Raw genomic sequence first — 25,770 nt, 5'->3', positions numbered from 1 at the left:
CTCTCAAAATATATATATATATATATATGTAAGTAAGTAGCTTAAAAATAGAGTGGATGTGAAATTCTTTGTTGCCATCCTTAAGATTATGTGGGTTGTTTTTTTAATTGATTTGAAATTGTGATAATTTTCTGTAAGTTTCATTCTTTGAGACTAAGGATCCATATTATTTTTTCAGAGAAAATGTGGGGAGGGGGAGGGTGTGAAGTCACTGCTGTTTTTATTTAACTACTATTTCATGAGTCAAATTTCAAAGCAAAATATTTTAATTAGGCTTTTTTAAGTAAATGGATTAACGTAAATAGAAACACGAATGGGCTTATTTACCTAACAATTTAGCAAAAAATTGTTTTGGTGGAAGAAAAGGTGGCATGTAGACTTGCATACAGGTTCCTAAAGCTTTTCTGAACAGGGAAAAAGTTTGTTTATTAAGAGTGACTGAAATAACCTTTGAATGTAGCTTGTAATTTGCATCTCTTACGCTGCTATGGGATGGCATGTTTTATGCGCTGTCTTTTCTAGGATATGAGAAATGCTATTTCCTCCACACTTAGGAGTTTATGTCTATTAAATACCTTCTAATGCATAAAAAAAAGTCTTTTAGAAAGATGATGATATTAAAGAAACTGTGTTAATCATGAATAGTACCATGATCATGTTCCTCCCCCCCTTTTTAAAAAAAAAAAAAAAATTCAATTGAATTAGTTGTGTTTCTGTAACAAGATTATGTTTTCTGTATTTGTCAGTAACTGATTAGCAGCCTACCCTCTGTTAGGGTCTAGACTAAATTTGGATAACTTCATTTCAAACAGGATATATTTTTTCCCCTCCAATAATATGCAATGCTTCATAAGCAGTCTTTAAGAAAATGCAAAAAAAAAAAACCCAGAATGTTAGCACTCGGTCATTATGATCCTAAGTTGTTGCCTGTGGTCATTAAAAATTGAGGGCAGGCCCATGATTCTTCTTAGAAAAAAATGAGATTAATGACTGTAGAGACAAAATTTTGTCAAGATTTATATTTTGAGACGTGTAGTTTGTTTGGACTACTGCAGTTCTGTTAATGTTGGTCAATTTACTTAGTGCCTTATTAAAGTTTTGGAGAGGGTAAGAATAAAAGTAAGTGTAAAGTGAGCGTTTGGAATATTTCATCGTAGGTTGGTTTCTGTCGCATGGACGGAATAAGCATTTTAATTGTGACTAACTTGATTTAGAAGCTTTAACTGCAAATGTGCAGGAGGGCAGCTTTCTTGTATGTTTGCAAGAAACCTTAATGTCTTTGGCACTAACAAGAGAAACATCTTAGAGTCTAGTAGGATGTAGATATTGTCAACAAAATACTGCGGCGAGCTAGGGGATTATGCAACCTTGCTTTTCTCAGTTCAGATTACTTTAGGTAAAACATCTTACGGCATTTTGTGTGTGGATTGGTTTTTCTTGCGGAAACTAAGAAAAAGTATAAATTGGGAAAAAGCTTTGTAGAAGGCTGCAATAAACATGCTTATTCTCCGTCTGTTTCAGTTTTCCTACTTTTTTATAAAATATACTTTTTAGAAGTGAAATGGAAAAGTAGAATTAATTTAACTTGGAAGTGATTCTTTATAATGTGAATACTAATAAGTTTCTTTTATTCTTTTCCTTTCCTTTTAATTCTAGAAAATGAAATCACTATTGACGACGGATACTTTGGAATCCGTAGTAAGTGAGATATATTGACCTTTACCCTTTACCACGTATTTAATTTTAACACCATTAAGTGTTATAGTTGAAAAATATTTGAAATACTAAGCTAGTTTTGACGGAAGTTGCCTATAGGTGATTGTTTTCTCTGCTTATTACGGTTGGTTTTGTATCCACACTGAATTCACACTCAGGCTGTAATCCCTTCTAATGTTAATAAAAGACTGCCGAGAAAAGTTGAAATATTGTCAGTGTGCTGGTGTTAAAGGTTGAAATTTGCCAACTTAAGATCATGAGCGTGTATTTTTGGAAATACAGACTAGAGTGTTAAAACCTAGCCTTAGAAAAAACTCGTCATGCCTGGAATAATATGATCACTTATACTAAATATACACAATCTGTCTCCAGTTAGGCCCATAACTGCCAAAACCTCTCATAAGCTCAAACCTCATGTTCTTGTGCATGCACACGTCTCACTTTGGGCGGTTGTAACCCACCTCTCGCTTAATGCCCCATCCTGTGGTGCCTAAGGTAACTGTCATATCTCATACATCTTGTCTTAAAGCTTTTCCGTTTTTCTTCACATCCTCATTGAATGATACATTTTGCTAGGAACTTCAAAACTGCGGGGTCTGCTTCAGCACCTGGTCTGGTAGCTTGTGCTTTCTGGCCATCCTGCTTGTAGGCTTTCCTTGTCCTGATGGTGAGGTTGAGGATTCTCCTCCATACTTTGTTTCCTCATTGAATCTGTTGCTATATCGTGTCCTGCAGACTTACGCTTCTTTACTGGCATTGATTATGATGAGCTAATTTGACACCTGTATCTCAATAGATCTCAGGAGTCTCAATTTGAGTATGAATCTTCAGTTTCTGTCAGTGTTACTTGATGTATTGAGAGATCCCAGGACAAGGGAATGTTACCTCTACCTTTGGAGACTTAGCCCTTGAGACCGTGAATAAAATTAACACTGGAATACTTACTACTCTCCTGCAGACAGTTTACATGTGAAGCTGACAAGGATCATTGTTCCTATTCAATCCTCTTAAATGCCAGCAAACAACTGCAGTATCTGCTGTCTGTCCTGGGTGGTTCAGAAAAGACAGGTGAAAGGATGCACTCAACAATTACTCTGGAAATACTATTGAGTAAGGCTGGTGATAAGGACTGTCTGGAATATGGTGTCAGAGGAACTGTATCTATATTTTTGTATATTAAACTGTCTAGATCTCCTTAAAATAAGTTACAGAAGTGACTTCTACTTTTTGTTTAATTTTTGATAGATGGTATTGAAACTGTGGATGCTGGGTGGCTGACATGTCAAACAGAAATAAGATTACGTCTGCATTATTCTGAGAAACCACCTGTAGTGATATCTAAGAAGAAATTTAAAACATCAAGATTTAGGTAAGAGCCTGTTCATCTGAGTTTGCAATTTCTCTCATGTTAATTGTCAATACTACTGATTCTTTTTTACTTAATGTAGCCTTTGAATTAATTTTGGGTTGCTAATAGGGGTGTACTGTCAGGCTAATTTCCCAGTATATAAGCACTTTGTAAAAATATGGTGGTAGCTTTAAATCAGTGGTGTGTTTCAGTTACCTCATTTTATCATTAATGTAGAATCACAGAATCATAGAATGGTTTGGGTTGGAAGGGACCTCAAAGATCATCTAGTTCCAACCCCCCTCCCATGGACAGGGACACCCTCCACTACACCAGGTTGCCCAAAGCCTCATCCAACCTGGCCTTGAACAATTCCAGTGATGGGGCATCCTCAACTTCTCTGGGCAACCTGTTCCACTGTCTCACCACCCTCAGAGTGAAAAATTTCTTGCTTATATCCAATCTAAATCTCCCCTCTTCCGCTTTAAATCCATTACCCCTTGTCCTATCACTACACATCCTTGTAAAAAGTCCCTCTCCAGCTTTCCTTTAGGCCCCCTTTCAGTACTGGAAGGCTGCAATAAGATCACCCTGGAGCCTTCTCTTCTCTAGGCTGAACAGCCCCAAGAAAGAATTGAGACATATAAAAACCTCTCCTCCTTAACTAGAGCCTGATGCATCTCTGAATGCATCATGATTGTTATTACTAACAGTCCTTAGCAAAGGTAGTATGTTAGCTATGCATTACTCTTACCAAGGGGAAAGAGGGAACCAGGAGTGCTCAGATCCTTTGACAGAGTAACAGTATTTCTTCTGCTCCTAATCTTGCATACAACCCATCTTCTTGTTTGGAAAGGATTGTGATTCCCTGTTTTCTTTGATGGAAAACATTAAAAAAAAAAAAACCCAGAGTAATTTTGTATTTAATTGCTAGGAATCAGATTTTGAACTTGTAACATATGAGCAACTTTCAGCACACCAGTATAAAATGATTTACAGATCGCTCAGTTAACGTGGGAGTTACTTCTGTACTGTATGCTTTATTTCGATGGTCTGATGCTTGATATATTTTTTTTTTAATTATTTTTATTCGACCTCCAATTCCAACTCTTCTGATGAGGGGAAAGTTTACTTAATACAACATTCTTCAGTGAGAATTAATACTTTTGTCCTGTTCTCTAGAGCTTTGTGATTTCTTTCCTTGTGTGTTTATAGCAGGTAGAGAGAGCACAATTTCTGCAGCCTGATCCTTGTCTAAATTCGATAGATGGTTGAAATCCAAACTTGATAAGCTGGGTGCATTCACTAGATAACTGTTTTCCACATTCTACCTAAAAAGTTAGATCTATCAAGGTGTTTTTTGTGACTGTCACTTGCTGTGGCAGTGTCATTTTTTCAAGTTTGTGGAGCATCTGTGTTGACTTCTTTTTTTATGAGCATATTAAGAATGTGGACTTAGTGTGAAGGATTTCTGTGATTGTAGTTGTTTCTTTGAGACGCAACTTCAGTTTTACTAGTGAGTTGGCATCTGACTAAATGATAACTCTTTATCCTATCTGCTGCTTAAAATGATTCAGAAGGGGATTTGGATTACTCATGTATGCTTCCATCACTGGCATCATTCATTCTGTGTGGAAGGTTTGCTTTGTAGAATAATGAATTCTGAGTCTTATAGGGAGGCTTATTCTTCTCAGTCCAGAATTTTTCAGAAATTGCATCAAGTTTACTTTAAATGATCATTTATGATTTCTCAAGGGATTTATTAATTACTTCAGACTATCTTGTTCGTGTCTAATAGAATATATTTATCTGCCTTTTTGGTGTTCAGAGAGACTTAAAGTTTTGTATGTGTGCTTAGCAGCAGCCACCAACATTCAGGTATTGATCTTGGTGATTACTGCTAATTTCAGAGCTTTTCATTAGCCTTTCGGCATTATGGGTATCAATCTGTGGAGAAAGGCATAATCTATTTGGCAGACTAAATCTTTAGTTTTGGAGTGCTGCTTTTCAGAGCACTAGTGCAATTTCTACATTTACCCAAGTTCCAGTTTTAGAAGTGACTCGAGCACTAAAATCTGACTAAAATAACATTTCGACAAAACCTGTGACCTCATGACTCTTGTAAGGGACCACTGCCTACAGTGCTGTTCTGTAGATGGTGGTGAGAAGAATTCTTGTGCTCTATGAGCTTCTGCTCAAGCTTATTTCTCATTCTTTAGTGTTTCCAAAGACACTTCTGTGACTTAACCATTTGTTTTGTATTTCTGGTTGGATAGAGTAAAACTGACTCTAGAAGGTCTAGAGGAAGATGACGATGATGAAGACGGCCAAGAGAAAACATCGCCTACTGTCCCTCAGAAAATGGCAAACACTGTGGAGTTCTCCCTAATAAGTAACAATGAATATAAATGTCGACACTCTCAGCCGGACTGTGGTTATGCTTTGCAGCCAGACCGATGGATAGAATACACAATACAAACCATGGAGCCTGATAACTTGGAATTAATCTTTGATTTTTTTGAGGTATGTCTCTCCACCACTAAGAAACAACTCCAGTCTGCCTTTGGGAGTTGACTCTGCCATGGAGTCAATTACCATGAAGATTTCACTGTTGGGATAGGGCTATTGCCTGATATTCTTGATCTTTTGGCCTTGTGTAAACAAGTTTTGAGACTATTCGCTACTACCCCCCTTTTGCAGAAAGGTTTTGTGAGTCTTCCTGATATGGCACAGAAAGTTTTGCCATTTCTGCTTATTTAGAAGTCAGTGCCAATTAGACTTAAATCTTAGTGTGTGGTACTGCATGTAGTTAGGTTGGCGTGATTTTTATCCTTTACCAGAGCTAAGTTTTGCTTATCCTTCTTGAACCTGAACAGTGTGTATATGAACTAGTTACATTACAATTATTTGGTTTTAATTTTTAAGTTACAAACGAAAGAGATTTCTTGATTAACTAGTGCAAAGTAAAACTGGGTATTTGAGGATTCTCACTACCATGTCTGTTATTTTGCACTCTTGTTTTTTTTCCCCTGAAAGACCTAAATAGTCAAAGTCCTTTCTAAAAGGAAACAACTTTTATATCTTCATAGTGTTTATGCAGAAGAAAGTTTTAAACATTCTCTGTCTAAAAAGGCCTTTAAGATCACCTACACTCATAACTGTGAAGTGGCAACATAGTTCCTGAACTTGACTACAATGAAGTGCATCTGCTGTGTGTTACTTGCCCTCCTCCTTCCCTGCAAATGAAGACAAAGTTATTTTAAGCATATATGTTATTCCTGTTCCATCTTTTTTTGTAAACATGACTTGGGCTTTTTAGAAGACAGACTATTCCACGCATGCAATTTTGATCTGAAAAGCTTATCAAATATAAGAGTCAAAGGCAAATGTACATGAGTTTTGTAGATTTCCATCAACAATTTCATTTTCCTGATTGTAATTTGCAACACACTTAGATAATTTCAGGCTAAAAATTGGTGTTCTCTGTAACACACAAGAAATTTCTGTTACATCAGTGCCTGTATATGTCTTTCTGAGGAGCAAGGAAGATGATGATTAGAATTCTCATCTACATATAACAGTAAGTGTTTTGGTTTTTTTGTTTGTTTTGTTCTTAGGAAGATTTAGGGGAGAAAGTAGTACAAGGCGATGTGCTCCCAGGTCATGTAGGTTCTGCCTGCCTCCTGTCATCCACAATTGCAGAACTCGGAAAGAGTGCTGGAATTCTTACACTTGCTATTATGAGCAGAAATCCAAGGAAGACAATTGGAAAAGTTAGAGGTACAGTTGATGCAAACAGGTGTACATAACTTTACTCAAAGTCATCCATTATCTAGTGACACGTGAAACATCTGGTATTTCTCTTGTAGTGGACTACATAATTATTAAGCCGATCCAGGGATACACTTGTGATATGAAGGCTTCATATGCAAAATATTGGAAACCAAGAACAACTCTAGATGTTGGACACAGGGGAGCTGGAAATTCTACAACAACAGCTAAGTAAGTTCATTCGCGTTTTAATCTGGGGGAATGTTATGTTTAGTTTCACTGACATCAACTGAGGAAGCAGACCGTTTAAAATAAAAAGCTACATCCCATAGTCATTTAGGTCACTTAAATACAAAATGTCGATGTTCTCTAAAACAAAGACTTCTGATTTGTATTTCTGTTGTTTCAGTGGAATTTTGTGTTATGCTGCATCTAACAGGACCTTTTCCTTTGCTGTTATTTCAGACTTGCTAAAGTCCAAGAGAACACTATTGCCTCTCTAAGGAATGCTGCTAGTCATGTATGTACGCACATTTGTAGGCACGTAGTAGCTGTATAGTTAAAACTAGCTTGACTTGTATGCTTAGTTTCCATGATTCAATACAATGAATGGTAATTGCACTGATATAAAATAATATCAAATCACTGTGGAAATTGCCTGAGAGATAGAAAGAGAAGTAATAGATTAGACTCTCATTCTCAAGTTCCTCAAAGAAAACCAACTTTCATCTAATATTCCGGTGATCTTCTAATACAGCAAAAATTTTAATCTGAACCCTGCAGAGGCATAGGGTTGGAATAATTTTGAACAAATGAATAAAATTTTGGCTCTGCTAGAGTTTGTCTGCATGTTTTCAGGTGAAAAAGGTCTTGTTCAGGGATTGCCGAGTACCTAAAATTGATGTCCAAAAATGAGACTCGGGAGCTGAGCTGGTAGACTAAAACAATCCGTTGTTCCAGTGCCTGCTACAATGAAGACTTCGAATCCTAAGATGAGACCTTCAGTTTGGGAGATACTAGTGCAAGGTGCTTAAATTCTGTGATTGAGGTGGTCACTTTGATTCTTTTCAATAATCTTGGTGACTGAAGTGATCTGTGCTGAGATTGATCTAGACAATCTAATGAGACGCTGCAGCAGAGTAGCTGAAGTCAGAAGCAGGTTCAGAGGTTCCTTGTCTGGCCCCTGTTTTCACAGTGAAGGCCTGTGGTCACAGTTACATAAAGATACTGCCTTGAGATCACCTCTGGTTAACTTGTAAGGTTTCTAAGCCTTTTCAGGTACTTTTTCACCAATGCAAATTCTCACCAAACATCTTTTGAAGTTGTTAGAGGGATGGGAGAAGAATTTGGAGTAATGTGCTCATTGGCTACTGATCTAGAGTACTCTACTCCCCAAGAGTCATAGCTGACAGCTTTCTCTCATTTGGGAAGCAGAGTATAACTTGAACGCACCGTCCACTGACTGTACAGGGCGAAAGAAAACTGCAGCTACTAAATGATCCTTTTGAACAGTAGTTCCTAACTTCTGGGTGGATGCTGCAGGTTTACAGACAGCTTTTAAAAAGCCCACAAGAATTATACATTGAGGCAGAAATTTACTGTGAAGTCATCAGCAGCATCACTAGAAAAGTACTTTCAACTATTTGCAGATTGAGAAGGCTGAAAGCCACCACTCTAAAAATATTTCTGCTGACAAAGACGCTGAAAAAAGCCTGTCCTATTTTCTGTACTGACTAAAGAAGAGTATGTGAGTCAGGATGATTATTTGATGAATAGTATTCTTGGAGGCCTTTCAAAGGAATGATTTACTGACAGTCGAAATAAGTAAAAATAAAATAAAATGTTTCTGTATATTTCTGTCTCTTTCTGGCCCTCTTATCAAAAAGGTTGTACTTAGAGCTGTGGTTTGATCTTTCTTCCTTTTTAAGATTAACATAAATTAACATAGAGTTGAAAAGGATAGGAGAACACTGGACATAGCTATTTCTGCTCTTGGACATACTATTACTGTGTTAGTGACTCCAGAAGCTTCTCCGTACATGCAGTGTCTCCCTAAAGCTTTGCCAATGTGTAGCAATCACTTGTCTCTTGATGGGATGGTGGGGAGGAGGGAAAAAGGACACTGTGAAGGCATCTGTGTTTAAAACATCATCTTAGCTTTTCTGTGAACTCAAGTTCACAATACTTGAATGTTACTAGAGGGTTCACAAGATTAAGCAAGCAATATGTATCCGAGCTGCATTATGATAATTAAAGTACTTTCCCATATGACTTTTTTCATTTCTAATCCATTGTTGAGTATGATTTAACTGGTAACAGCAATTGCATTCAACTTCTGGTTGATGTCCAGGACCTCAATACCTGTAAATACTTGGTAACTTGTCTGCAGTTCTGTAGTCATTGTGCATAAGTAGTTAATGTTGTTTTTTTGTTTTGTTCTCTGTGTTTTTTAATTTTCTGTAGGGAGCAGCATATGTGGAATTTGATGTACATCTTTCTAAAGATCATGTGCCTATTGTATACCATGATCTCACATGTTGCATGGCCATGAAAAAGGTAAATATGATATCATCTGTATTTTATCTTTAAATGTGACCATTCCAGAAACTAAAATGCCAAGCTCTCATAGAAATTATTCTGAGCAATCGAGGGATGGAATGGGAATAAATATGCAGTATTACTGTGCATAAAGTAGAGCAGGGAAGTTGAGTTTTTCCTTTTGATGTTGTAGCAACAGCATTTCAGATGCTTGATTTGAGACTCTTCAAGCATGCCTTGTAGATATTTTTTTGGTTTCTTTTTTTCAATTTGTGGTTTGGAAGGAAAATACGGACAACTCGCTATATTCAGCAGTGTTACCATATTAAAAGCATTTAGGCTTTTTTGTAGTTTTTGGTGATGCTTAATAATGTATTATTTCTCTTGAAAGAAACTGGATACGGAGCCTTTGGAACTGTTTGAGATTGCAGTCAAAGAACTTACGTTTGATCAGCTGCAGTTATTGAAGGTATTGTTACTTTAGTATGATACGCTAGGTCTAGAATTTCAAGTTGTGTATGAAGCTTACATTTTTTTTTTGGAGTAGCTAGATAGTTTGGGAGATCACAAATTTTAAAAACTGTACAAGTAGAACAAGTAGATAATTCCAAGACTAGTACTTTTGCACCATCATTACAGCTTGAGTAAATTTTATTCATTGTGTCTTCTAGAAAGATGGACTAACAATTTGTATAGATCCATATCACTATGCTAACATTGATAATTTTTTAAAAATAAGAAAGGCTGAAAGTGGTGGTAGCATTCATTTAAAGCCGATGCTTCGGAGTCTTTGTTGAAGAAGAAAGATACCCCTTACAAAGTCTAGCTAATTTTTAAATGTTTCCCTGTTAACAAGGGAGATCAGGATTATGTTGACCTCCTCTTTGGAGGTGCATGTGGAGGTGTAGAAGGGTCCATGATTCAATAATATGGATTGGACAAACTGGCTGGAACCTGACTGATTGCTTTCATTTAGTTGGGTATCGCTGTATCTTCTGAACAGAAATACCCTGCCTACATAAAAAGGTGTCAGGGGATGCAACTGGACCACTAAAGGCCCAGCTGAGGGGTCCGTCTTCAGTAAAGGAAGAACTTGGCTGGACCAAGAACTATGTATTTCTTTTTACTTAAAATTACTTGGTCTCCTCCTTTTTCTGGAGAGAGAGCTTGAATGGAACGAGGGAGTTAGCCCTATGCCTGGCCCGATTCTGTCTAAGTATGTGACTGCCTCATAAAATTACTGTCAGCCCTCTGTCTGCACTTGGCTGGAAACACAGAATCTAACATCTGACAGAGGAGGGTTATGTGTTCAGACTTCTTCACATCTTGATGTTAAATTATATTATGTGTGTTTCTACCCTTGAACATGTCTTCTGAATTTTCAATAAGAACGTTTTCAGTTTGGTTTTGAGCTATACTTGGAAACTTTGTTTTAACGGTTGAAAGAAAATTGTGATACGTACTAGGATTTCCTTTATTCTTTTAAAAATTACTGAAACTGTGTCTATAATGGAGCTTTAAATGAAAAACAACTTATGAGGAAAATTAGTTACGTTTACATGAGTCTCCATGGGTGGAGCATTTGTTAATTTTACTCTTCTTATGCTGTTTAGCTGGCTCATGTGACTGCCCTGAAAGTAAAAGATCACAATGGTATGTACTCCTAGTTTGCAAGAGTCTTGAGACTTATTTATTACCTTGTAGTGGTATATATTCTGTGGTTGCAATCACTTGTTCTAGTCACATTTGGTTTCTTCCTGAACGTTTCTAAATGTTTATGTAGTTACTTTAATTTTGTGTATGCTGTAAAGTTCTTTGCTGGGAAATAAATACTCCTGGACAGGAGTTACTCCCTTGGGAAGAGAAGACGGGAGAGTAGAAGATGAACACTTAGATAAATATGTATTTATGAATATTCATAGCAAAATTGCCAGTAACATTTCCATCTTATGCTTCTCTAACTGTACCTTTTTGGCAGCCCTACAGAATTGTTAACAAGAACTTTGGTAACTACTGTAGGGTGTCTCATGGGTGCTCTAAATTTTTATCAAAAAATTCAGTAAAATTTTTTGATAGGGACAGCAAACTTGCAAAGTATCTCACACATCCTACCTGTCTGGGAAAAGATAAAATAAATAATAAGCCTTGACAGACAAGGCTGCTTCTACCGGATGCGATTCAGTGACTGAAATGGTGAGGGATGGGAGAACCTGTTTCTGATAAATATTCTGGCAAGGCTTTTAATGGGGATCAGAAAATTTTCCCACTGCAACACAGGACCTGCCAACACCATCATTGGAGTATGTCAGTGTTAGAGTAAAGGCTTAGGTAATAAAAATTCAGACCTGTTTCCATTCTTTGCTTTTAAAGGCCTTATGATTTTGAGCCAGTCTTGTCTTGCTGGGATTGGCAGTGCTGCTATTTATTTTGAGTCAATATTTTGTATTTCCTTTCAGCATCTTTTAAAGAAGAAGAAAACTCTGCTTTTGAGACCCAGCCATTTCCTTCTCTGCAGAAAGTAAGTAGTGAATATAGAGCAATAGAGATGATTGTTAGAGAGAACATGAAACATGTTAGAGAGAACAGAGAGAATATGAAAACATGCATTTTTCTTGCAGCTTTGCACATGTAGCAAGGGATACTTATTTTTGGTTTTAAGCCTCTGATATCAATGCTGGAACTGACAACATAGGCTTTATTGTTGGCCACTGGAGCCTTTTCAGTGCTTAAAAGCAATAGTTTGCATATCTTTCAAGCTTCTTAATTCATGCACCCAAGTTGTATAGCTCAGGGTACACTTAGTCTTACAGCTGGTTAACATCTGGGCATTGTATTTTGATGCATCGACGGTTGCTTGCTAATTTGGAAAAAAAAAGCCTGGCCTTTGGCAGTTGTTCACATACTCCTGGACGTCTAGCAGAGCCAGACACAAAGAAATGTGAAGTGAATATCTAATATGTTCTCATTTATGACTGTTTGTCAACTCTGGGCCTTGTGTTGGCTTATTTTTCGCAGAAACAACTGACAATCGTTGACCAAATACAGTTTGATACCATTTACAGTGTTGTTTTCCAGAACCATTTTTTTTTTCATTAACATGCCTTTTAGGGACCTTTTAAAATACAAAAATACTGCTTTTTGTTAAGGTTATGTAGATTACTAATATCCAGTCATTTATAGACTTATGTCAGAGCATCTATGAAATACCCAGCTCATATGCCCCCTAGTGTGGGTTTTTTTACTGTCTCATCAGGTTATTGCATAACGACAGAAAATAAAGAACTTTGTGTAATAGACTAAACTACTGAGTTTCAGTTCCGCTACCTGTTTTAATTCCCCAAATTCAATTTTCTTCCTATGAGAGGGTATGTTACTCTCTTCTGCATTTGTCATGTTTATAGGGTTAAAAAATCATCTACCAACACTTCCTTAATTCTATTAGCTGTTAGTTTCACCTTTTGATTTGAAGTCACCTTACAAGTAATTCTTTACAAGAATTTCAGATACTTTTGTTCTCATCATCATAATGGCAAGTTCACGGATTTCGTACTTAGGACTCTGTTACTTAAGATATTTTTTGCATTCAAACAAACTTTCTGGAGAAGTAAAAACCATTTCTTTTTAGGAATACAAATAGGGCACTTCTCATACGTGTTAAGGAAAATTGACTTGCAGTTGTACCGTGTCAAAATCTTGCCCTTAAGATTCTGTCCATTTTTATGTATTTCCTAACTTGAAACTGAAGTAGAAAAAGGTGTATATGTATTTTGTTTTAAATGTTAAAAACGTGGGTTTTCTTATTCTGCCGTTAGACCCTATTGGCGTTACATTCCAAGGTATTCTCCCAGTAATTACCCGCATAGTGTTTAGTTGTCCTCCTTTGCTGTGGGGTCTCTGCATAATGAATCTTTTTCAGGTCCTGGAATCTGTTTCTGAAGATGTTGGATTCAACATTGAAATAAAATGGATCTGCCAACAAAGAGTAAGTAAACTTTGATACTTTGCCATTTCCATGGCTAAAACTGGTAATTTGACATGGCAGTTTGAGCTACAAACAAACGCATAATTTTGGGTTTTTATGTGACTGTCATGTTTTATTATAACCCACTGTCTTTAAAACTGGGAGTATAATAGCACCGCTCTAGCAAATGAACAAATATACGCTTAAAACAACAGGGAGTGTTTATAGGATTAAGCTCGTAGTGCAGCTCAGACTGCTTTTAGTAGAGGACCGTTTCAAAACGATCCGTCTAGGGATCACAACAGGTCAGGCATGCTATACATAGGGAAAGTGACAAGAAGTTCAAACTCTCCTGGCCCAGTGGAAGAGCAGCTACAACATGGTTCAGTAATACAAGCAACTGTTTCCTTCTAGTCCGTAGTACTGCTGGCTCAGCTGGATTGCTTAGTGCTTGGTGTGGGAGGAAACAGTTGTCAGAGCTACGGCTGGAAGCCTGGAGGGGAGAAATGAAACTGAGCAGAGTGGTAGGTGGAAGTCTGTGTGCGTAGAGACATGCTAATTCTCTGAGAGACGAGTCAGCTGCGGGACTGATACCTGCTGTTCTGAAAGACAGAGGAGATTGCGTGTGTGGTTTTTTTTTTCTACAAATCTTACTGTTGCCTTTTTATACTTAGAAGTAGCAATGCAAATTATCTGTAGTAGTTTTTAGTGATCTTTCATGGAATTCCTTTGTGTTTTCAGAATTAGAAAAGGCTTCATAGAAACTCTCTCCGTGGACGGGAAGATGGTGAATTTTTTGGTGAATCTCATTGCTATTAGATTTCAGCTGCACCTCAGAAACTGACAGTCCCGTAGAGCTGTAAGGAGCATTCAGTAGGCTGAAGGAGTGACTTCTGTATTCAGACTTGCAAACTGAATTTTGCTCAGGTTGAATGAGGGACCATTGCTTGTTAAAATAATTTTTGTAAGCATTAATTTAAATGGCTGAAACTTGTCCTTTCTTTTTCTAGGATGGACAGTGGGATGGCAACTTGTCAACTTACTTTGACATGAACCTCTTTCTAGATATTATTCTAAAAACTGTTTTGATGAATGCTGGAAGAAGAAGAATTGTATTTTCTTCTTTTAATGCAGATATTTGCACAATGTAAGTTAAGAGATAAATAATCTATTTTCTTCTTTTCTTTTTTAGTTTGTTAAAGTTTACTGTGGACTTAAGAATACCCAACAGGAAACAGATAATACATGTTTTTATACATCTAAACTTTGGGTGCTAAAGTAGTTGGGAATTGAAACGAGACCACTTTACCATCTGAGCTGTGTAAAAACTAAAATAGGAGAACAAAATCAAAGTAGATATTTTCAAGTGCCTTCCTGAATGCTTCAGTCTTTCTTGATGCAACAAAAAAGGTCAAGATTTCTTCTAATATCTCAAAATCTTTTTCAGTCATACTTGAGGGGTACACAAGCCTAACTTACAAACAAAATAATCTTCTTACAACTTCTTCCACTATATCTGCCTTTTAAAGAGGACATAGAGTGAAACAACTGTGGATTACCTGTGTTTGGTGTGGGTTTTTTTGGTTGGGTTTTTTGGGTTTGAGGTGTGTTTTGGGGTTGTTTTTTTGGGGTGTGGGTTTTTTTTTTTGGTTAAGTGATTTGCTTTCCTTTTGTGGAATGTCATATGGAATGTATTGAGGCACATAAAAAGCATAGGAGTTGAACTGGGGAACGAACTAACAATGTGCTGTAGTACTTGGTAACAAGAAGTGATTTAGCACTGTTAATGACATGCTTTATGGAAATCCCATTTGATGAGAGACTGCACTGATGAAATACCACTGAAGGATAAATGAGCAGACAAAACCAAACCAAGGTACTGATAAGAGTTAATAAGCAAGTGTGTAAGAGTGCTTAACATGCTAATCCCAAAACTTTGCTTCCATCCATTGTCATTTCATGCCGCTGTACTTGTATCCTACTTGAAAAATACATCAGTAAGGTTAGGTGTTGTATATTAACCCTGCTTAGAAATTCTTACCAGGAATCTTCATTTTACTCTAGCACGCATTTAAGAGGAAAATTGCAGAATTGAACAGTCTATCAGGATTTTATATAAACATTTTGAGGATGTGCATCTAAGTTCAACTCAAAGTCTAGTTTCCCTTAAACTGTATGTTAATTTCCAGTAGTGGCAAAGGAACAGTTTTGTCACATAGTTTGATACTACAGTACTGTCTCATTGCACCAGCTAGGAACTAGAAGAATGCGCAGTAAAGAGCGTAATGCTCCGCAAACAGTAAGACTGAATTCCCCTGCTGTTTGACACGTTTGCTACTTGTGAACTCTTTTTTTCTAACAGGGTTCGGCATAAGCAAAACAAGTATCCTGTGTTATTTCTCACCCAAGGAGAATCTAAACTCTATCCAGAACTTATGGATCTTAGATCTCGCACAACTCCAATTGCCATTACTTTTGCACAGTTTGAAAACTTGCTGGTAAGCCGACAACTTCTGGTGTTACTCTGCAGTAAAATGAAACTAGGCTGTTACTACTTGTTGTAAATCTGTAATTTTTGATACTAACGCTTAAAATGACAACTAATCTCGTGAAAGAAATACACTAAAGCTTGGTAACTGCCAAAATAATGTCCTTTTGTTTCAAATGTGTGTCTAATACATTTTAAAAAATAGTGCTATCGGTAAACTCTTTAATTGTATTAGAATTATTTTTTATTATTATGGATGAAATTGTAAGGAGCTGCAAGTGTCAAAAGATTAAAAAACCTGATGTGAGAATGTTTCAGAAACATGGATTTTAACTGAAGTCTTTTGTGTTTCAGGGAATTAATGTGCACTCTGAAGACCTGCTGAGGAATCCATCATTTATTAAAAGGGCCAAATCTAAAGACCTAGTTATTTTTTCATGGGGTGATGATGCAAATGACCCAGATAACAGGAAGAAGTTGAGAGAATATGGTGTTCATGGGCTAATATATGACAGGTACTTAATTGTGTTTTAAAAATAATAATCACAAAGCTGAGAAACTATTGTATCCTGATTCTTGTGAAATTTCACATGGCTTTTTGGCTGACTAGTTGCAGAATATCTTCCTTTTGTACTATAAGTACAAGAAGCCCATAAACCCGGCTCAAGTACAAGACTAACACTAATTCCTACTCACTCAGCTGTATATATAAAGCAAAATAACTTTTGTTTCTCCTGAGGCTAACGTAAATGTAATTTGATTCTTTAAAGAGCTAATGCATGGAATACGCATTCACCATTTTTACTGTTAAAATTAGCTTGACATGCCTCCCAGGGCAAACTGTCAAATTAATCACTTCAGAAAAGTAGTAGTTATATCCACACAATTCAGGTGAACATCAGAATATTATGGTAAATCTTTGAACAAAAGTGTTATTTTAGTTTTCTACAAAACCCAAAAGTTTTAGCTCTTTATGATAAAGATGTGAAATTCATTATTGCAAGATGATAATTTGGGAAGCTGTGTTAAATTAGAATTTCTTACAGATTACAAAGAATGTGCAAGTAGGAAAGCATTAAGTGTTAACTAGAGTGTCCAATCATAGATGACTTTCAAACCTTTTGCTTTAGCAAGGGCATTACTTTGCATATTGTTTTACCTGAAGGAAAAAAAAAAGGCGGGGGGGAGGGTGGGAGTCAATTGTCAAGGGCTCTGTTTTATAAAGTGAAAACTGAGAGTCAAGTTAACATATCTAGAGGCAAGAAACCAAGTATGTTTGCTCTTAGGTTCTCGGTGTAAAAAGTAGTTAACTCCCTTCCACCCATTCTTGACCACTGAGAGTCCTTCCAGAGAGGTGGGTTCAGTGCTTCTCTGGTTTGTACTGCACAGAATATCTCCTTTTCACTTGTGGAAAAAAAGGAATAACAAGATTTTTACATTGGGGGTTAGCTTCGGACTGAAGTAATTGGAACATAAGACCTCTTTCGTGCTACAGCAGCGCTACATGTGGTACCTGTCCTACAACTCAAGATTGAGACCCCTTTAGATTAAAAATATTTCTGGACTGGCATGCAGATGAAATGGTACTCTGACTCTTTAGTGTTCAGTCATCGGGTCATTTTGAAATTTGAGCCTATGGTGTGCATAACTCGAAGTGATAAAGTATTGGTCTATAGACAGGTGAGGTTTTAATCAAATACTGCTGCACAAAGTGTTCTTATGAATTGTCTGTTCATCTGATGTCTGCTAATCAAGCCTTCTAGAGTTCTTAATTACTCCTGTTGTAGTGGATCTGCGCTATGTTAAAATAGCGAAGCAAGTGACAGCTGTATTTCTGACTTTGTGTTGCTTTTATTGCTTTAGATACTTTGTTGCTCAACACTACTTAAATAACATTGCCTTTATGTCAAGGCTGCGAGTCTGCTACGTGTCGTCTTATGTTCTCTTTTGTACTGTTTGATGTGGTTTAAGTTGCAGTATGATAGCAGGACACCTTTTACTTCACCTTTTGATGACTAACCAGTTCGTCGGAATTGCTTATAGGCTGAATTTCTTTGTGGATTTAGATGTGAATCATCTAGATTCTTAATAGTATTCGTCTCTTCTCTCATTGCCTGCCCTCTGTATCTCTTCTACCTTGTTGACATCTTTCCACTTTATTGAGAAAAACTCCAAAATTAATATAATTTCCAAAGCTGTTTAAAAAACAGCAGTTCAGTGGTGCATTTTTTCCTTCCTTTTTCACGTTGAGTAGCAATTACCTCATTTCAGTATAATTGTTGCAGGCTCATTAACTCTAATTTTTAAACGTTACTGACTTTTTTTCTGTAGGCCAAAACAATATTGGAATGTTCCTTTACAATTCTAATTATTTTTTAAAATGTACTGCTTGTCTGAATAGAATTAACTTTAATCTCAATATAGGTTCTTTAGAAGGAACATGACACTTGAAATATGGGTGGTAGCTGCAAGTCCTGGATGGCATGTCTAAATGTAAAACCTGGCAGCAAGTGTTTCTGTTCACAGTTGGAGCTGCTGCGTAAAGAGGCAGTCTTTCAAATGGTTTGAGTTAATGTCAAGAGTTTAAATTGTCAAAAGCTTAAATAGGTATGGTGTAAGCATCCATGTTCTGTGCTTTCGAAGTTTAGAGATATATAAATTCAAAAGTACTATGAAGCAGAACTCGGGAGAAGTGTACATACCTGTTTCAAGGTCTAGAAATAAGTAGGGACTGCAGTAATTTGTTTGTTAGTGTAATCCCAGTTTATGCTATGGTTGTATCTTCAAATTCCAGAACATTTCCAGGGCTGAATGAAGATGTGCTTCATCCATGGCTTCTGCAGAATTTTTGTTCTGTGGACTTAAGGCCAAGTCCAGATATTTATCAAAAATCGTTGTACCTGGTGTTTTGTGTCGCTGTTTACTAGACCTTTACTTAAACCATCTAAATAAGTTATTTCTCTGAATAAGCTAGGATGTGAATACAGGGATTTTAGTGAATTGTAGGTTGCTTGGATATAGCCCTGAGTTATTGTTATCACGTGTGGTAATTATTTCAAAGATTATGAACTATCTGGGTGGAGATCATTTCTATAAGCTATTTTTTCCAAACTTTAATCACCCATTTAGAGTTGAGCAAAACATTGTAGCCACTTGTGAAGATGGCAGAAAAACTGTGTCCTGAATACCAAAAGTTGCTGATACCAAGTGTTGGGCAAAAAAAAATGCAGGTAGGGGGTCTGACTTTGTTTTGCATGGAGGAAAAACTGCAAGACTAAATCTGAGCAGCTTACAAACGCCAACGCTATTGAAAGAACAATCTCATTGCGGCAGGGGAAATAATTACTATTTTTTTCCCCCTATCCAATCCTTTCTCCACTTGGACCACAGATTTAGACATACCTGAAGTCATTAAACCAAACAGATGGTCTGGTGTAGTTGCTGGGACAGTAATCTGCTTTTTTTCTGTATTCAACTAGCATTCATCTCAGCATCTAAAGTATGCAAAGTACTTTTGTTAAAAGGGCAGCTCACAGAAAAGGTGCCACCTCTGTCTCCAGGCTTCTGTTTGGGCCCTAATGCAGAAAAGTACTTTAAATGCATGACTGGGTATCTTCTGTTGACATGGAAAATTAAATCTCATGCTTAAAACGCTGTATTAGTTTGAAGTTTAGATTATCTTTAGAGAAGAAACTTCAGCCTATTGTAGTGAAATTCTCTGGATTGGCAAAAACTATGAATTTTAAAGCAGGATTTGTGGGGTGATTTTATCTGGTGTTTTTCTCTTGGATAAGCATTGTAAAGAGTCCAGGAAATATTTCTGTGTTTGAATATACTTAACTCAGTAAGAGCAATGCAGTCTTATGTTTTCACACCAGTTGGCTATAGATTAAATACCAACGTGGAGAGGGACTGGATGCTAACTTACAGTTGGGTTATCTTTTTTTTTTTTATTCACTTCACATGATCTGAGTTATGTTTGTTAAATAATACGCACAGCTGCATGAAAATATTAAAGCAGTAATTCTCAAACATTCATGCTAAAAGCTTTTCTATGAGAATCTTCAGTGTGTTTGTTTCCTCTCTAAACACTACAGTTCCTTATGGCTGTATATTGCATTTGCAGACTTTAGACAAAAAGCTCTGTGTGCTGTTAGTAACTTTCTAAAACTAATGCAAATTTAGCTTGCAATAAAGGCAAAAGCATCCAAAATACTTCTCTCAAAACTAGAAGACTGTCTAAATCTGTGCTGTTTTATTTGTCTGAAACGGAATGTTACTTAAATAACAGCACGGATATATGTAGGAAGCTAACTGGTATTAATTGATTTATAATTTAATCTACTCAATGGTTGAATTAAGATGTTATGCAATGGCAGTCTGTCCTATTTTGCAAATTGCAAGGTAAACTCAAATTTACCTTGAGATGTAAAGAAAAGTTTTAATCAAACGCTTCAGAAAATCTTTTTAGCATGACAAGAGCATTTCAGTGCTGCTGATGCTTTGTTTTTGGAGCAAGCAATAGCAAAGAAAAAGAGCTGTGACTGAGGCTTGCTGCATGTATGTGTTTTCAGAGGTTGCAAAAACACCTGATAGGAGCTCAGCATGTCAGTTCCACGCCCACTGCATAACCCTGAAATGTCCTGCAAAGCTTTTTGTAGAACGTGCTAATTTAAAGGAACATTCAAAAGGTTTCCCAGTCTTCTGCAGGGCTTGCTTGTTAATAGGAAGTCAAGTGGAGAAACTTTGGTGTGTAGTTACTTAAAAATAATTACCCTGTTGAAGAATGAAGGATGGGGAGATGAGAGTTTATTCCTTATTTGGATAGTGATGTTGGAAATAATTCTTAAGACAAGTCCTGGAGCTATTCCCTGTTTTTACCAACTGCTGATACACTTTCATGGACCCAAATGAAAAGTGAGGACAAGAAATTCTGAGGTACAAGGGTAGCTATGTTTCGAATTGTCTCCTCTGCTTTCTGTTCAGAAGAAACACTATATACATATTGGAGCAGACTGGTTCCAGTGGACAGTCTGAAAGGAGCTTGGAGGGTTGGATTTGTCCAAAGTCTCTATTGAAAAGAATTGAATATGAAGCAAGAATTAGGGAATTTATGCTTGTCCTAGTAAAGAACTAATAAAATACCTGCCAGAAGCTGCTCAGAAACATGCTTAGCCATGTTCTATGGAAAGGGACTTGGAATGATGCCTTTACTCTTCTAGAGTTTAACTGATGGGAAGGACTTAAAATTTGCAGTTCCTAAGGTGTGCTGCTGTATAGAAAACTATCTTCTAATTTCAGTGCTTTGTCTTGAATATGTAGAGAAACGTATCATTAGTAAGCTAACTTACCTGAAGAAAGAACAGGTCATACTGGCATCCTGGAAGGAAGAAAGGAAGGTTAGGCTTTTATTTTGCAGAGAGCTTCTGTTGGGCAATTTTGGGTCCTGTCTTAGACCTGTATTGGATTATAGGTGCTGTCAAGCAATATAACTGCTGTGCCTTCTGTTTGTGTTCCATAAAACTGGACAGCATTTGTTCTTACTTCTAGGAGTTCTTTGATCTCACCTCAGGGAGCACGATCCGTATCTATGTGTCTTGCGGAGTGTTTCCTTATTTGAATCCCATTTACTGTATCACTCTTGGAGCTGCATATTATTTCTGATGTCTTGGACTTGCCAACAGTTCACAAGTTGTCTTGCTGGAGTAAAAAAGCACCTGACACTGTATCGTACAGCACTCCGTTGTTTTGGTTGTGACATTGTGTTCCTTTTGGACATACCTTGAAATTATGGCATGAAAGAGAAAGCATGATGCAATAAAAATAAACCACTTTATTGAAGGAATTGTATTAATATTTGTAAAAGACTAAGGCAGAAGCCACAGTAATTTTTTCCAGAAATTTTCATTCAAAGGAGATAAACCTGGAGACCTGCCATACCTGAAACTGTGTATGTGCAATAGCTACAAGTGAGGGGAACTAGATGCCAGGATTTAAATTTTCGATACAAATAACATACTGATGGTAGAAATTAACGTTGGGAGATCAGAATGTGTCCTTGTCACAGTAAGCGTTGTACCAAAATTACGTTACAGGAACACAAATGCTTTTGCTTTATAATGGATTACACCAAAATAGTGTTTGAGTTATGCTCAGTGCCTGCACTGTCAAACACAAAACGTGTTTTGGATTTGGACAATCTGGTACAATACTGACAATTCAAACTCTGCAGCTTTGTTTGCATGTGTGGACAGGAATGAAAAGAGAATATACTGTTTGAAATAGTGTAGGTAGTTAAATTTGCATTAGTTATGAATAAAGATGAGTTTTTTCTGTTCTCCACTCTTCACCTAATATTGTAATGAAAGTTTTAAAAAATGGTTCTGAACTGGGGGTGTGTGTGTGTGAAATAACTTGTTGAAACAACGAGTGTAAACGCTGTTCAGTATTAGGTACAAGTGGTGTATCACAGTCTGTTCAAATAATCTCAGGGCTCTGAAACTTCTTACGCTTTTAAGTTTGAAGCGTGGAACTCTGCTCTTACTTCACTGCTTCGTGCCACATGTAAAATCATATTTTTCAGGAGAGTGAGTGAAGTAAACACCAGTGGGTAGATTTTTAGTATACCAAATGAAATATTAACCATTGTGTAAAAGGAATACCACTTTATATTGCAACATGAGCAGCAAAACATTAGGGCACCAGCCTCAAACATACCATAGACTTGCTGATACTTGATTTTGCTCTAGTAGGGAAGAAACCCCAGTTGCTTCATCTAGTCTACGTTTTTGTGAACTGTCAGGTTATACTGACCAGTGTTTTTTCTTTTCTTGTTTATTCAGGATATATGACTCAAATCCTGAACAACCGAATATATTCCAGGTGGAGCAGCTGGAACGCCTCAAGAAAGAATTACCAGAATTGAAAAGCTGTGTGTGTCCCACAGTTAGCCACTTCAAATCCATATCTCCGTGTAAATGTCATCATAGTTGCCTGGAAGAGAAAGCTGTAGATAACTTGAAAAGTGTTCAAATGCAAAAGGACTGATTCTAGGCAAAATGCTGGTTTGTATCTGTTTAACTTTCACCATTTGAACAGTGCTGTCTATGCCTTCAGGTTGTTTGGTTTGTTTTTTTTTTTTTAAAAATCCCCAAATAGCAATAACTGTGTTGCTCCTTCCTGACAGTACTTGTTAAAATTTCAATGTTAAAAGAGTCAGCCAGTTATAGTTATTGTTCCAATTTACATATACAGTTTTAAATCTTTCCTATAATCAAGTCTCAGATCTTGAAAATGAAAATTAAGTATTAATGCTAAGTATATTTTTAAAAATAAAAATAAAAAAAATATAAGCACTCTGAGGAGTGGAAACTCAAACTAAATTGTAGGGGAAATTGCAAAGTCTGATACTGAATATGCTGAAAAATTGTTTTGGCTTTGATTTTACTTTAGTGCTACAGCTTGTCAGCCTGTATATGACAAGAAGAAATTAAGACAATGGTGGTAAGATACATATAATTAGATCTGGCCTGAATGAATTGGTACCTCATATATATGTGTTTGCACTGATAGATCCACCTGTACAAAGCTTTGTGCCAGTTAAAAATATCTATATATTTTAAAGTAAACTGCAATGCATATGAACTTGTTTTTTCCCCTCTTCATTGGCCATCTAGGCTGCTGCCATTGTTTTTTTCCTCATTTCCTGTTTGTTTCCTCATTTGCCAATTCAGTGGTACAGTATCTGAGTACAGCAGTCAAGGGTGAACCACAAGTAGGATTTTTTTTCATTAGTCTCACACAGGCCTGCTAAACTTTAGAAATGTTGCTAATAATATTAACAGAATTTCAGAAACATCTTCAGTGGTTGAGACTCTTTTTTGCACAAATAAACAGAATATGTACCATGCACAAACTCTACGAAATGCATGCTTTAGTTATTAAGCATGAAATTTAGGTGTTTGAGGTCCTTGCATCTTTACGGTGCTAGTTATGTGTGAAGGGTGCAAGGACTAACTCAACTACTTAATCTTCTTTGCCTAAAACCACGAGCCTGTTCTTCATAAACATTTGAAGAAAAGGCTACACCATACATGGTTTGTCTTATTTACATAATACAAGCGTCTAGCTTTTGTATTTTGCAAGATTTATTTTTTTTTCTTGGAGCAAGAATCACAAATGTACTGAATTCAGATAATCGGTATTTTGCTGGCTGGTATCTATCCTCTGTAATTTATTAAAAAGTTATAGAGTTCTTAATAGGTATGTATGCATGTCCTTTTTCCTCCTGAAGTTGCAGGTCATGCCAACACAACAGCTGTAACTTTCTACTGAAGTGTTAATGTACAATAAGAATGGAAAATATTTATTTTTTTCTCTTGTAAATTGACAATGAAAACAATAGCGTGTACTATATTCTTTATATACAGTCATTGCTACATAGAACTGATTGTACAAAGAGTAAAGCCATTGCAAATAAGTGCTTGAGCCTGCACTGCTGAGCAGTTGGAAACAAACAGCTTGTTTCGACTTGGCTTGTGCATTTCAGTATTTAAAGTTTGTTTCTCCTACACAAACAGCACGGTAATGATTAGGTATCTGGAAGCTGCCTTTTATTTAAAAAAAAAAAAAAAAAAAAAAATTAAACCATAACTTGGAAGTGTGTGAGCTGTGTTTTTGGGAGGGACGGAGCACTCAACCTGGTTCTTGACGTCAGGAACCTGTGGCTGTTACCTGGTACAGCAAGACCAGGTTCCTCATCTCTGTGATTAATCTTTTTTTTTTTCTCGTTTGTATACAGCTGTGGGGCTCTCTTGACAAATGTTGAGGGCTTTGCCAACACACCGGCCAGCATTAGGTGTGTCACTGCTCATGTATACTGGGCAGCACATCCACAGAGATGTCGAACATGACTGCTGTTTTTTGTGAACGTGGTTTAAAAGTTGTGCTGTCTGGAGCACCCTCTCAGACTAATCACAATGTGATGCTCAGAAGGGCTTAGACACCCTTACAAACTTGTTTCCCAACCTTCAGATGCTCGGAGAATAGCATTTGCCTATTCTATTTGCGGGCAGAGGGGATGGGAAATAAATACACCCACTGTGGGGATGATTTTACAAGATAGTTTTGAGCAGTAGAATTTTGATGTGTTCTTGCCACCTCCCTTGTCTGTAAGTTGTGTCAGTGACTTGCTCCAAACTCGACTGGGCTTTAACAAGTTTTTCTGCTGTCACATCTTCAAGCTGAGAGGGCAGTGCAGCAGGGATCTAGGCAACCAAAGAGCAGGGTTGTGGGAAGTGGTGGAGGGCAGGAGATGTATCTTCAACTACAATCCTACTAAAAACTTCCTCTTGAAACGGTGTGGTGATGAGCAAAGACAGGAGTGTCCACCTGTATTGCTCTGTGGGTGTCCATCAGCTGCTGGTGAGCTTTATGCTGAAATGGCCAAGGGTGAGTTTTATGAGACTTCATCTGGGGGTGGAAAAAATGATTCCTGAAAGAGAGACTCGCCTCGTTGACTGTACAGCTCTTTGAGGGAAACTCTGTGGTGTTGCCAAAGACGATTTTAGGCACTTGGGAAATTGTTCCATCCCTACACCCTCACAGGAGCATGCTGCAGTTCTGCACTGATGCCCAGATGGGTGAAGGCTCCTTGGAAATGCTGGAGCTATACAGCCTGCCAGCCCTGGCAGCTGCTCTCCGTGCTTCCCGAGGTAAGCATGCTGCTGGTGAAAGGCAGCTGTTGGTTTTCCAGTTCTGCTTTCGGAGTGTTCCCTTTTGGGTCTAATGACTGGACTGTACGTGACTTGTGACACCTGTATTACTTCCATACTCTGCCTCCTGGAAATAAAGGGGAAGGAGGGATGAGAAGAGAGTAGTTTGGAGAATAAAAGTTCCTGCACATCCTGCAGCCTGTGGGGGAGCGCTGCTGGCTGTGGGTGCTCCATC

General features: G+C 37.2%; 1 protein-coding gene across 2 annotated transcripts in view; it reads left to right on the top strand.

Annotated features, from left to right (window-relative positions):
* Positions 1 to 24,454, top strand: part of GPCPD1 (glycerophosphocholine phosphodiesterase 1) — a 48,795-nt gene extending 24,341 nt beyond the window's left edge. For both annotated transcript variants that reach the window (XM_086631847.1, XM_086631846.1), the window contains exons 6-20: positions 1,657 to 1,698; positions 2,962 to 3,085; positions 5,341 to 5,587; positions 6,682 to 6,844; positions 6,934 to 7,066; positions 7,301 to 7,355; positions 9,299 to 9,391; positions 9,765 to 9,842; positions 10,987 to 11,026; positions 11,830 to 11,891; positions 13,290 to 13,355; positions 14,345 to 14,481; positions 15,697 to 15,832; positions 16,177 to 16,337; positions 22,665 to 24,454. In XM_086631847.1, the coding sequence (XP_086487973.1) occupies positions 1,657 to 1,698; positions 2,962 to 3,085; positions 5,341 to 5,587; positions 6,682 to 6,844; positions 6,934 to 7,066; positions 7,301 to 7,355; positions 9,299 to 9,391; positions 9,765 to 9,842; positions 10,987 to 11,026; positions 11,830 to 11,891; positions 13,290 to 13,355; positions 14,345 to 14,481; positions 15,697 to 15,832; positions 16,177 to 16,337; positions 22,665 to 22,869 (1,742 nt within the window). In that variant the 3' untranslated portion in view covers positions 22,870 to 24,454. The remainder of the gene's footprint in view (positions 1 to 1,656; positions 1,699 to 2,961; positions 3,086 to 5,340; positions 5,588 to 6,681; positions 6,845 to 6,933; positions 7,067 to 7,300; positions 7,356 to 9,298; positions 9,392 to 9,764; positions 9,843 to 10,986; positions 11,027 to 11,829; positions 11,892 to 13,289; positions 13,356 to 14,344; positions 14,482 to 15,696; positions 15,833 to 16,176; positions 16,338 to 22,664) is intronic.
* Positions 24,455 to 25,770: the final 1,316 nt, after the last annotated feature.

Source organism: Tauraco erythrolophus, chromosome 2, assembly GCF_009769465.1.
Source record: "Tauraco erythrolophus isolate bTauEry1 chromosome 2, bTauEry1.pri, whole genome shotgun sequence".
Taxonomy (NCBI): domain Eukaryota; kingdom Metazoa; phylum Chordata; class Aves; order Musophagiformes; family Musophagidae; genus Tauraco; species Tauraco erythrolophus.
The sequence above is the reverse complement of the archived record's forward strand: the minus strand, read 5'-3'. Positions and strand labels throughout refer to the sequence as shown.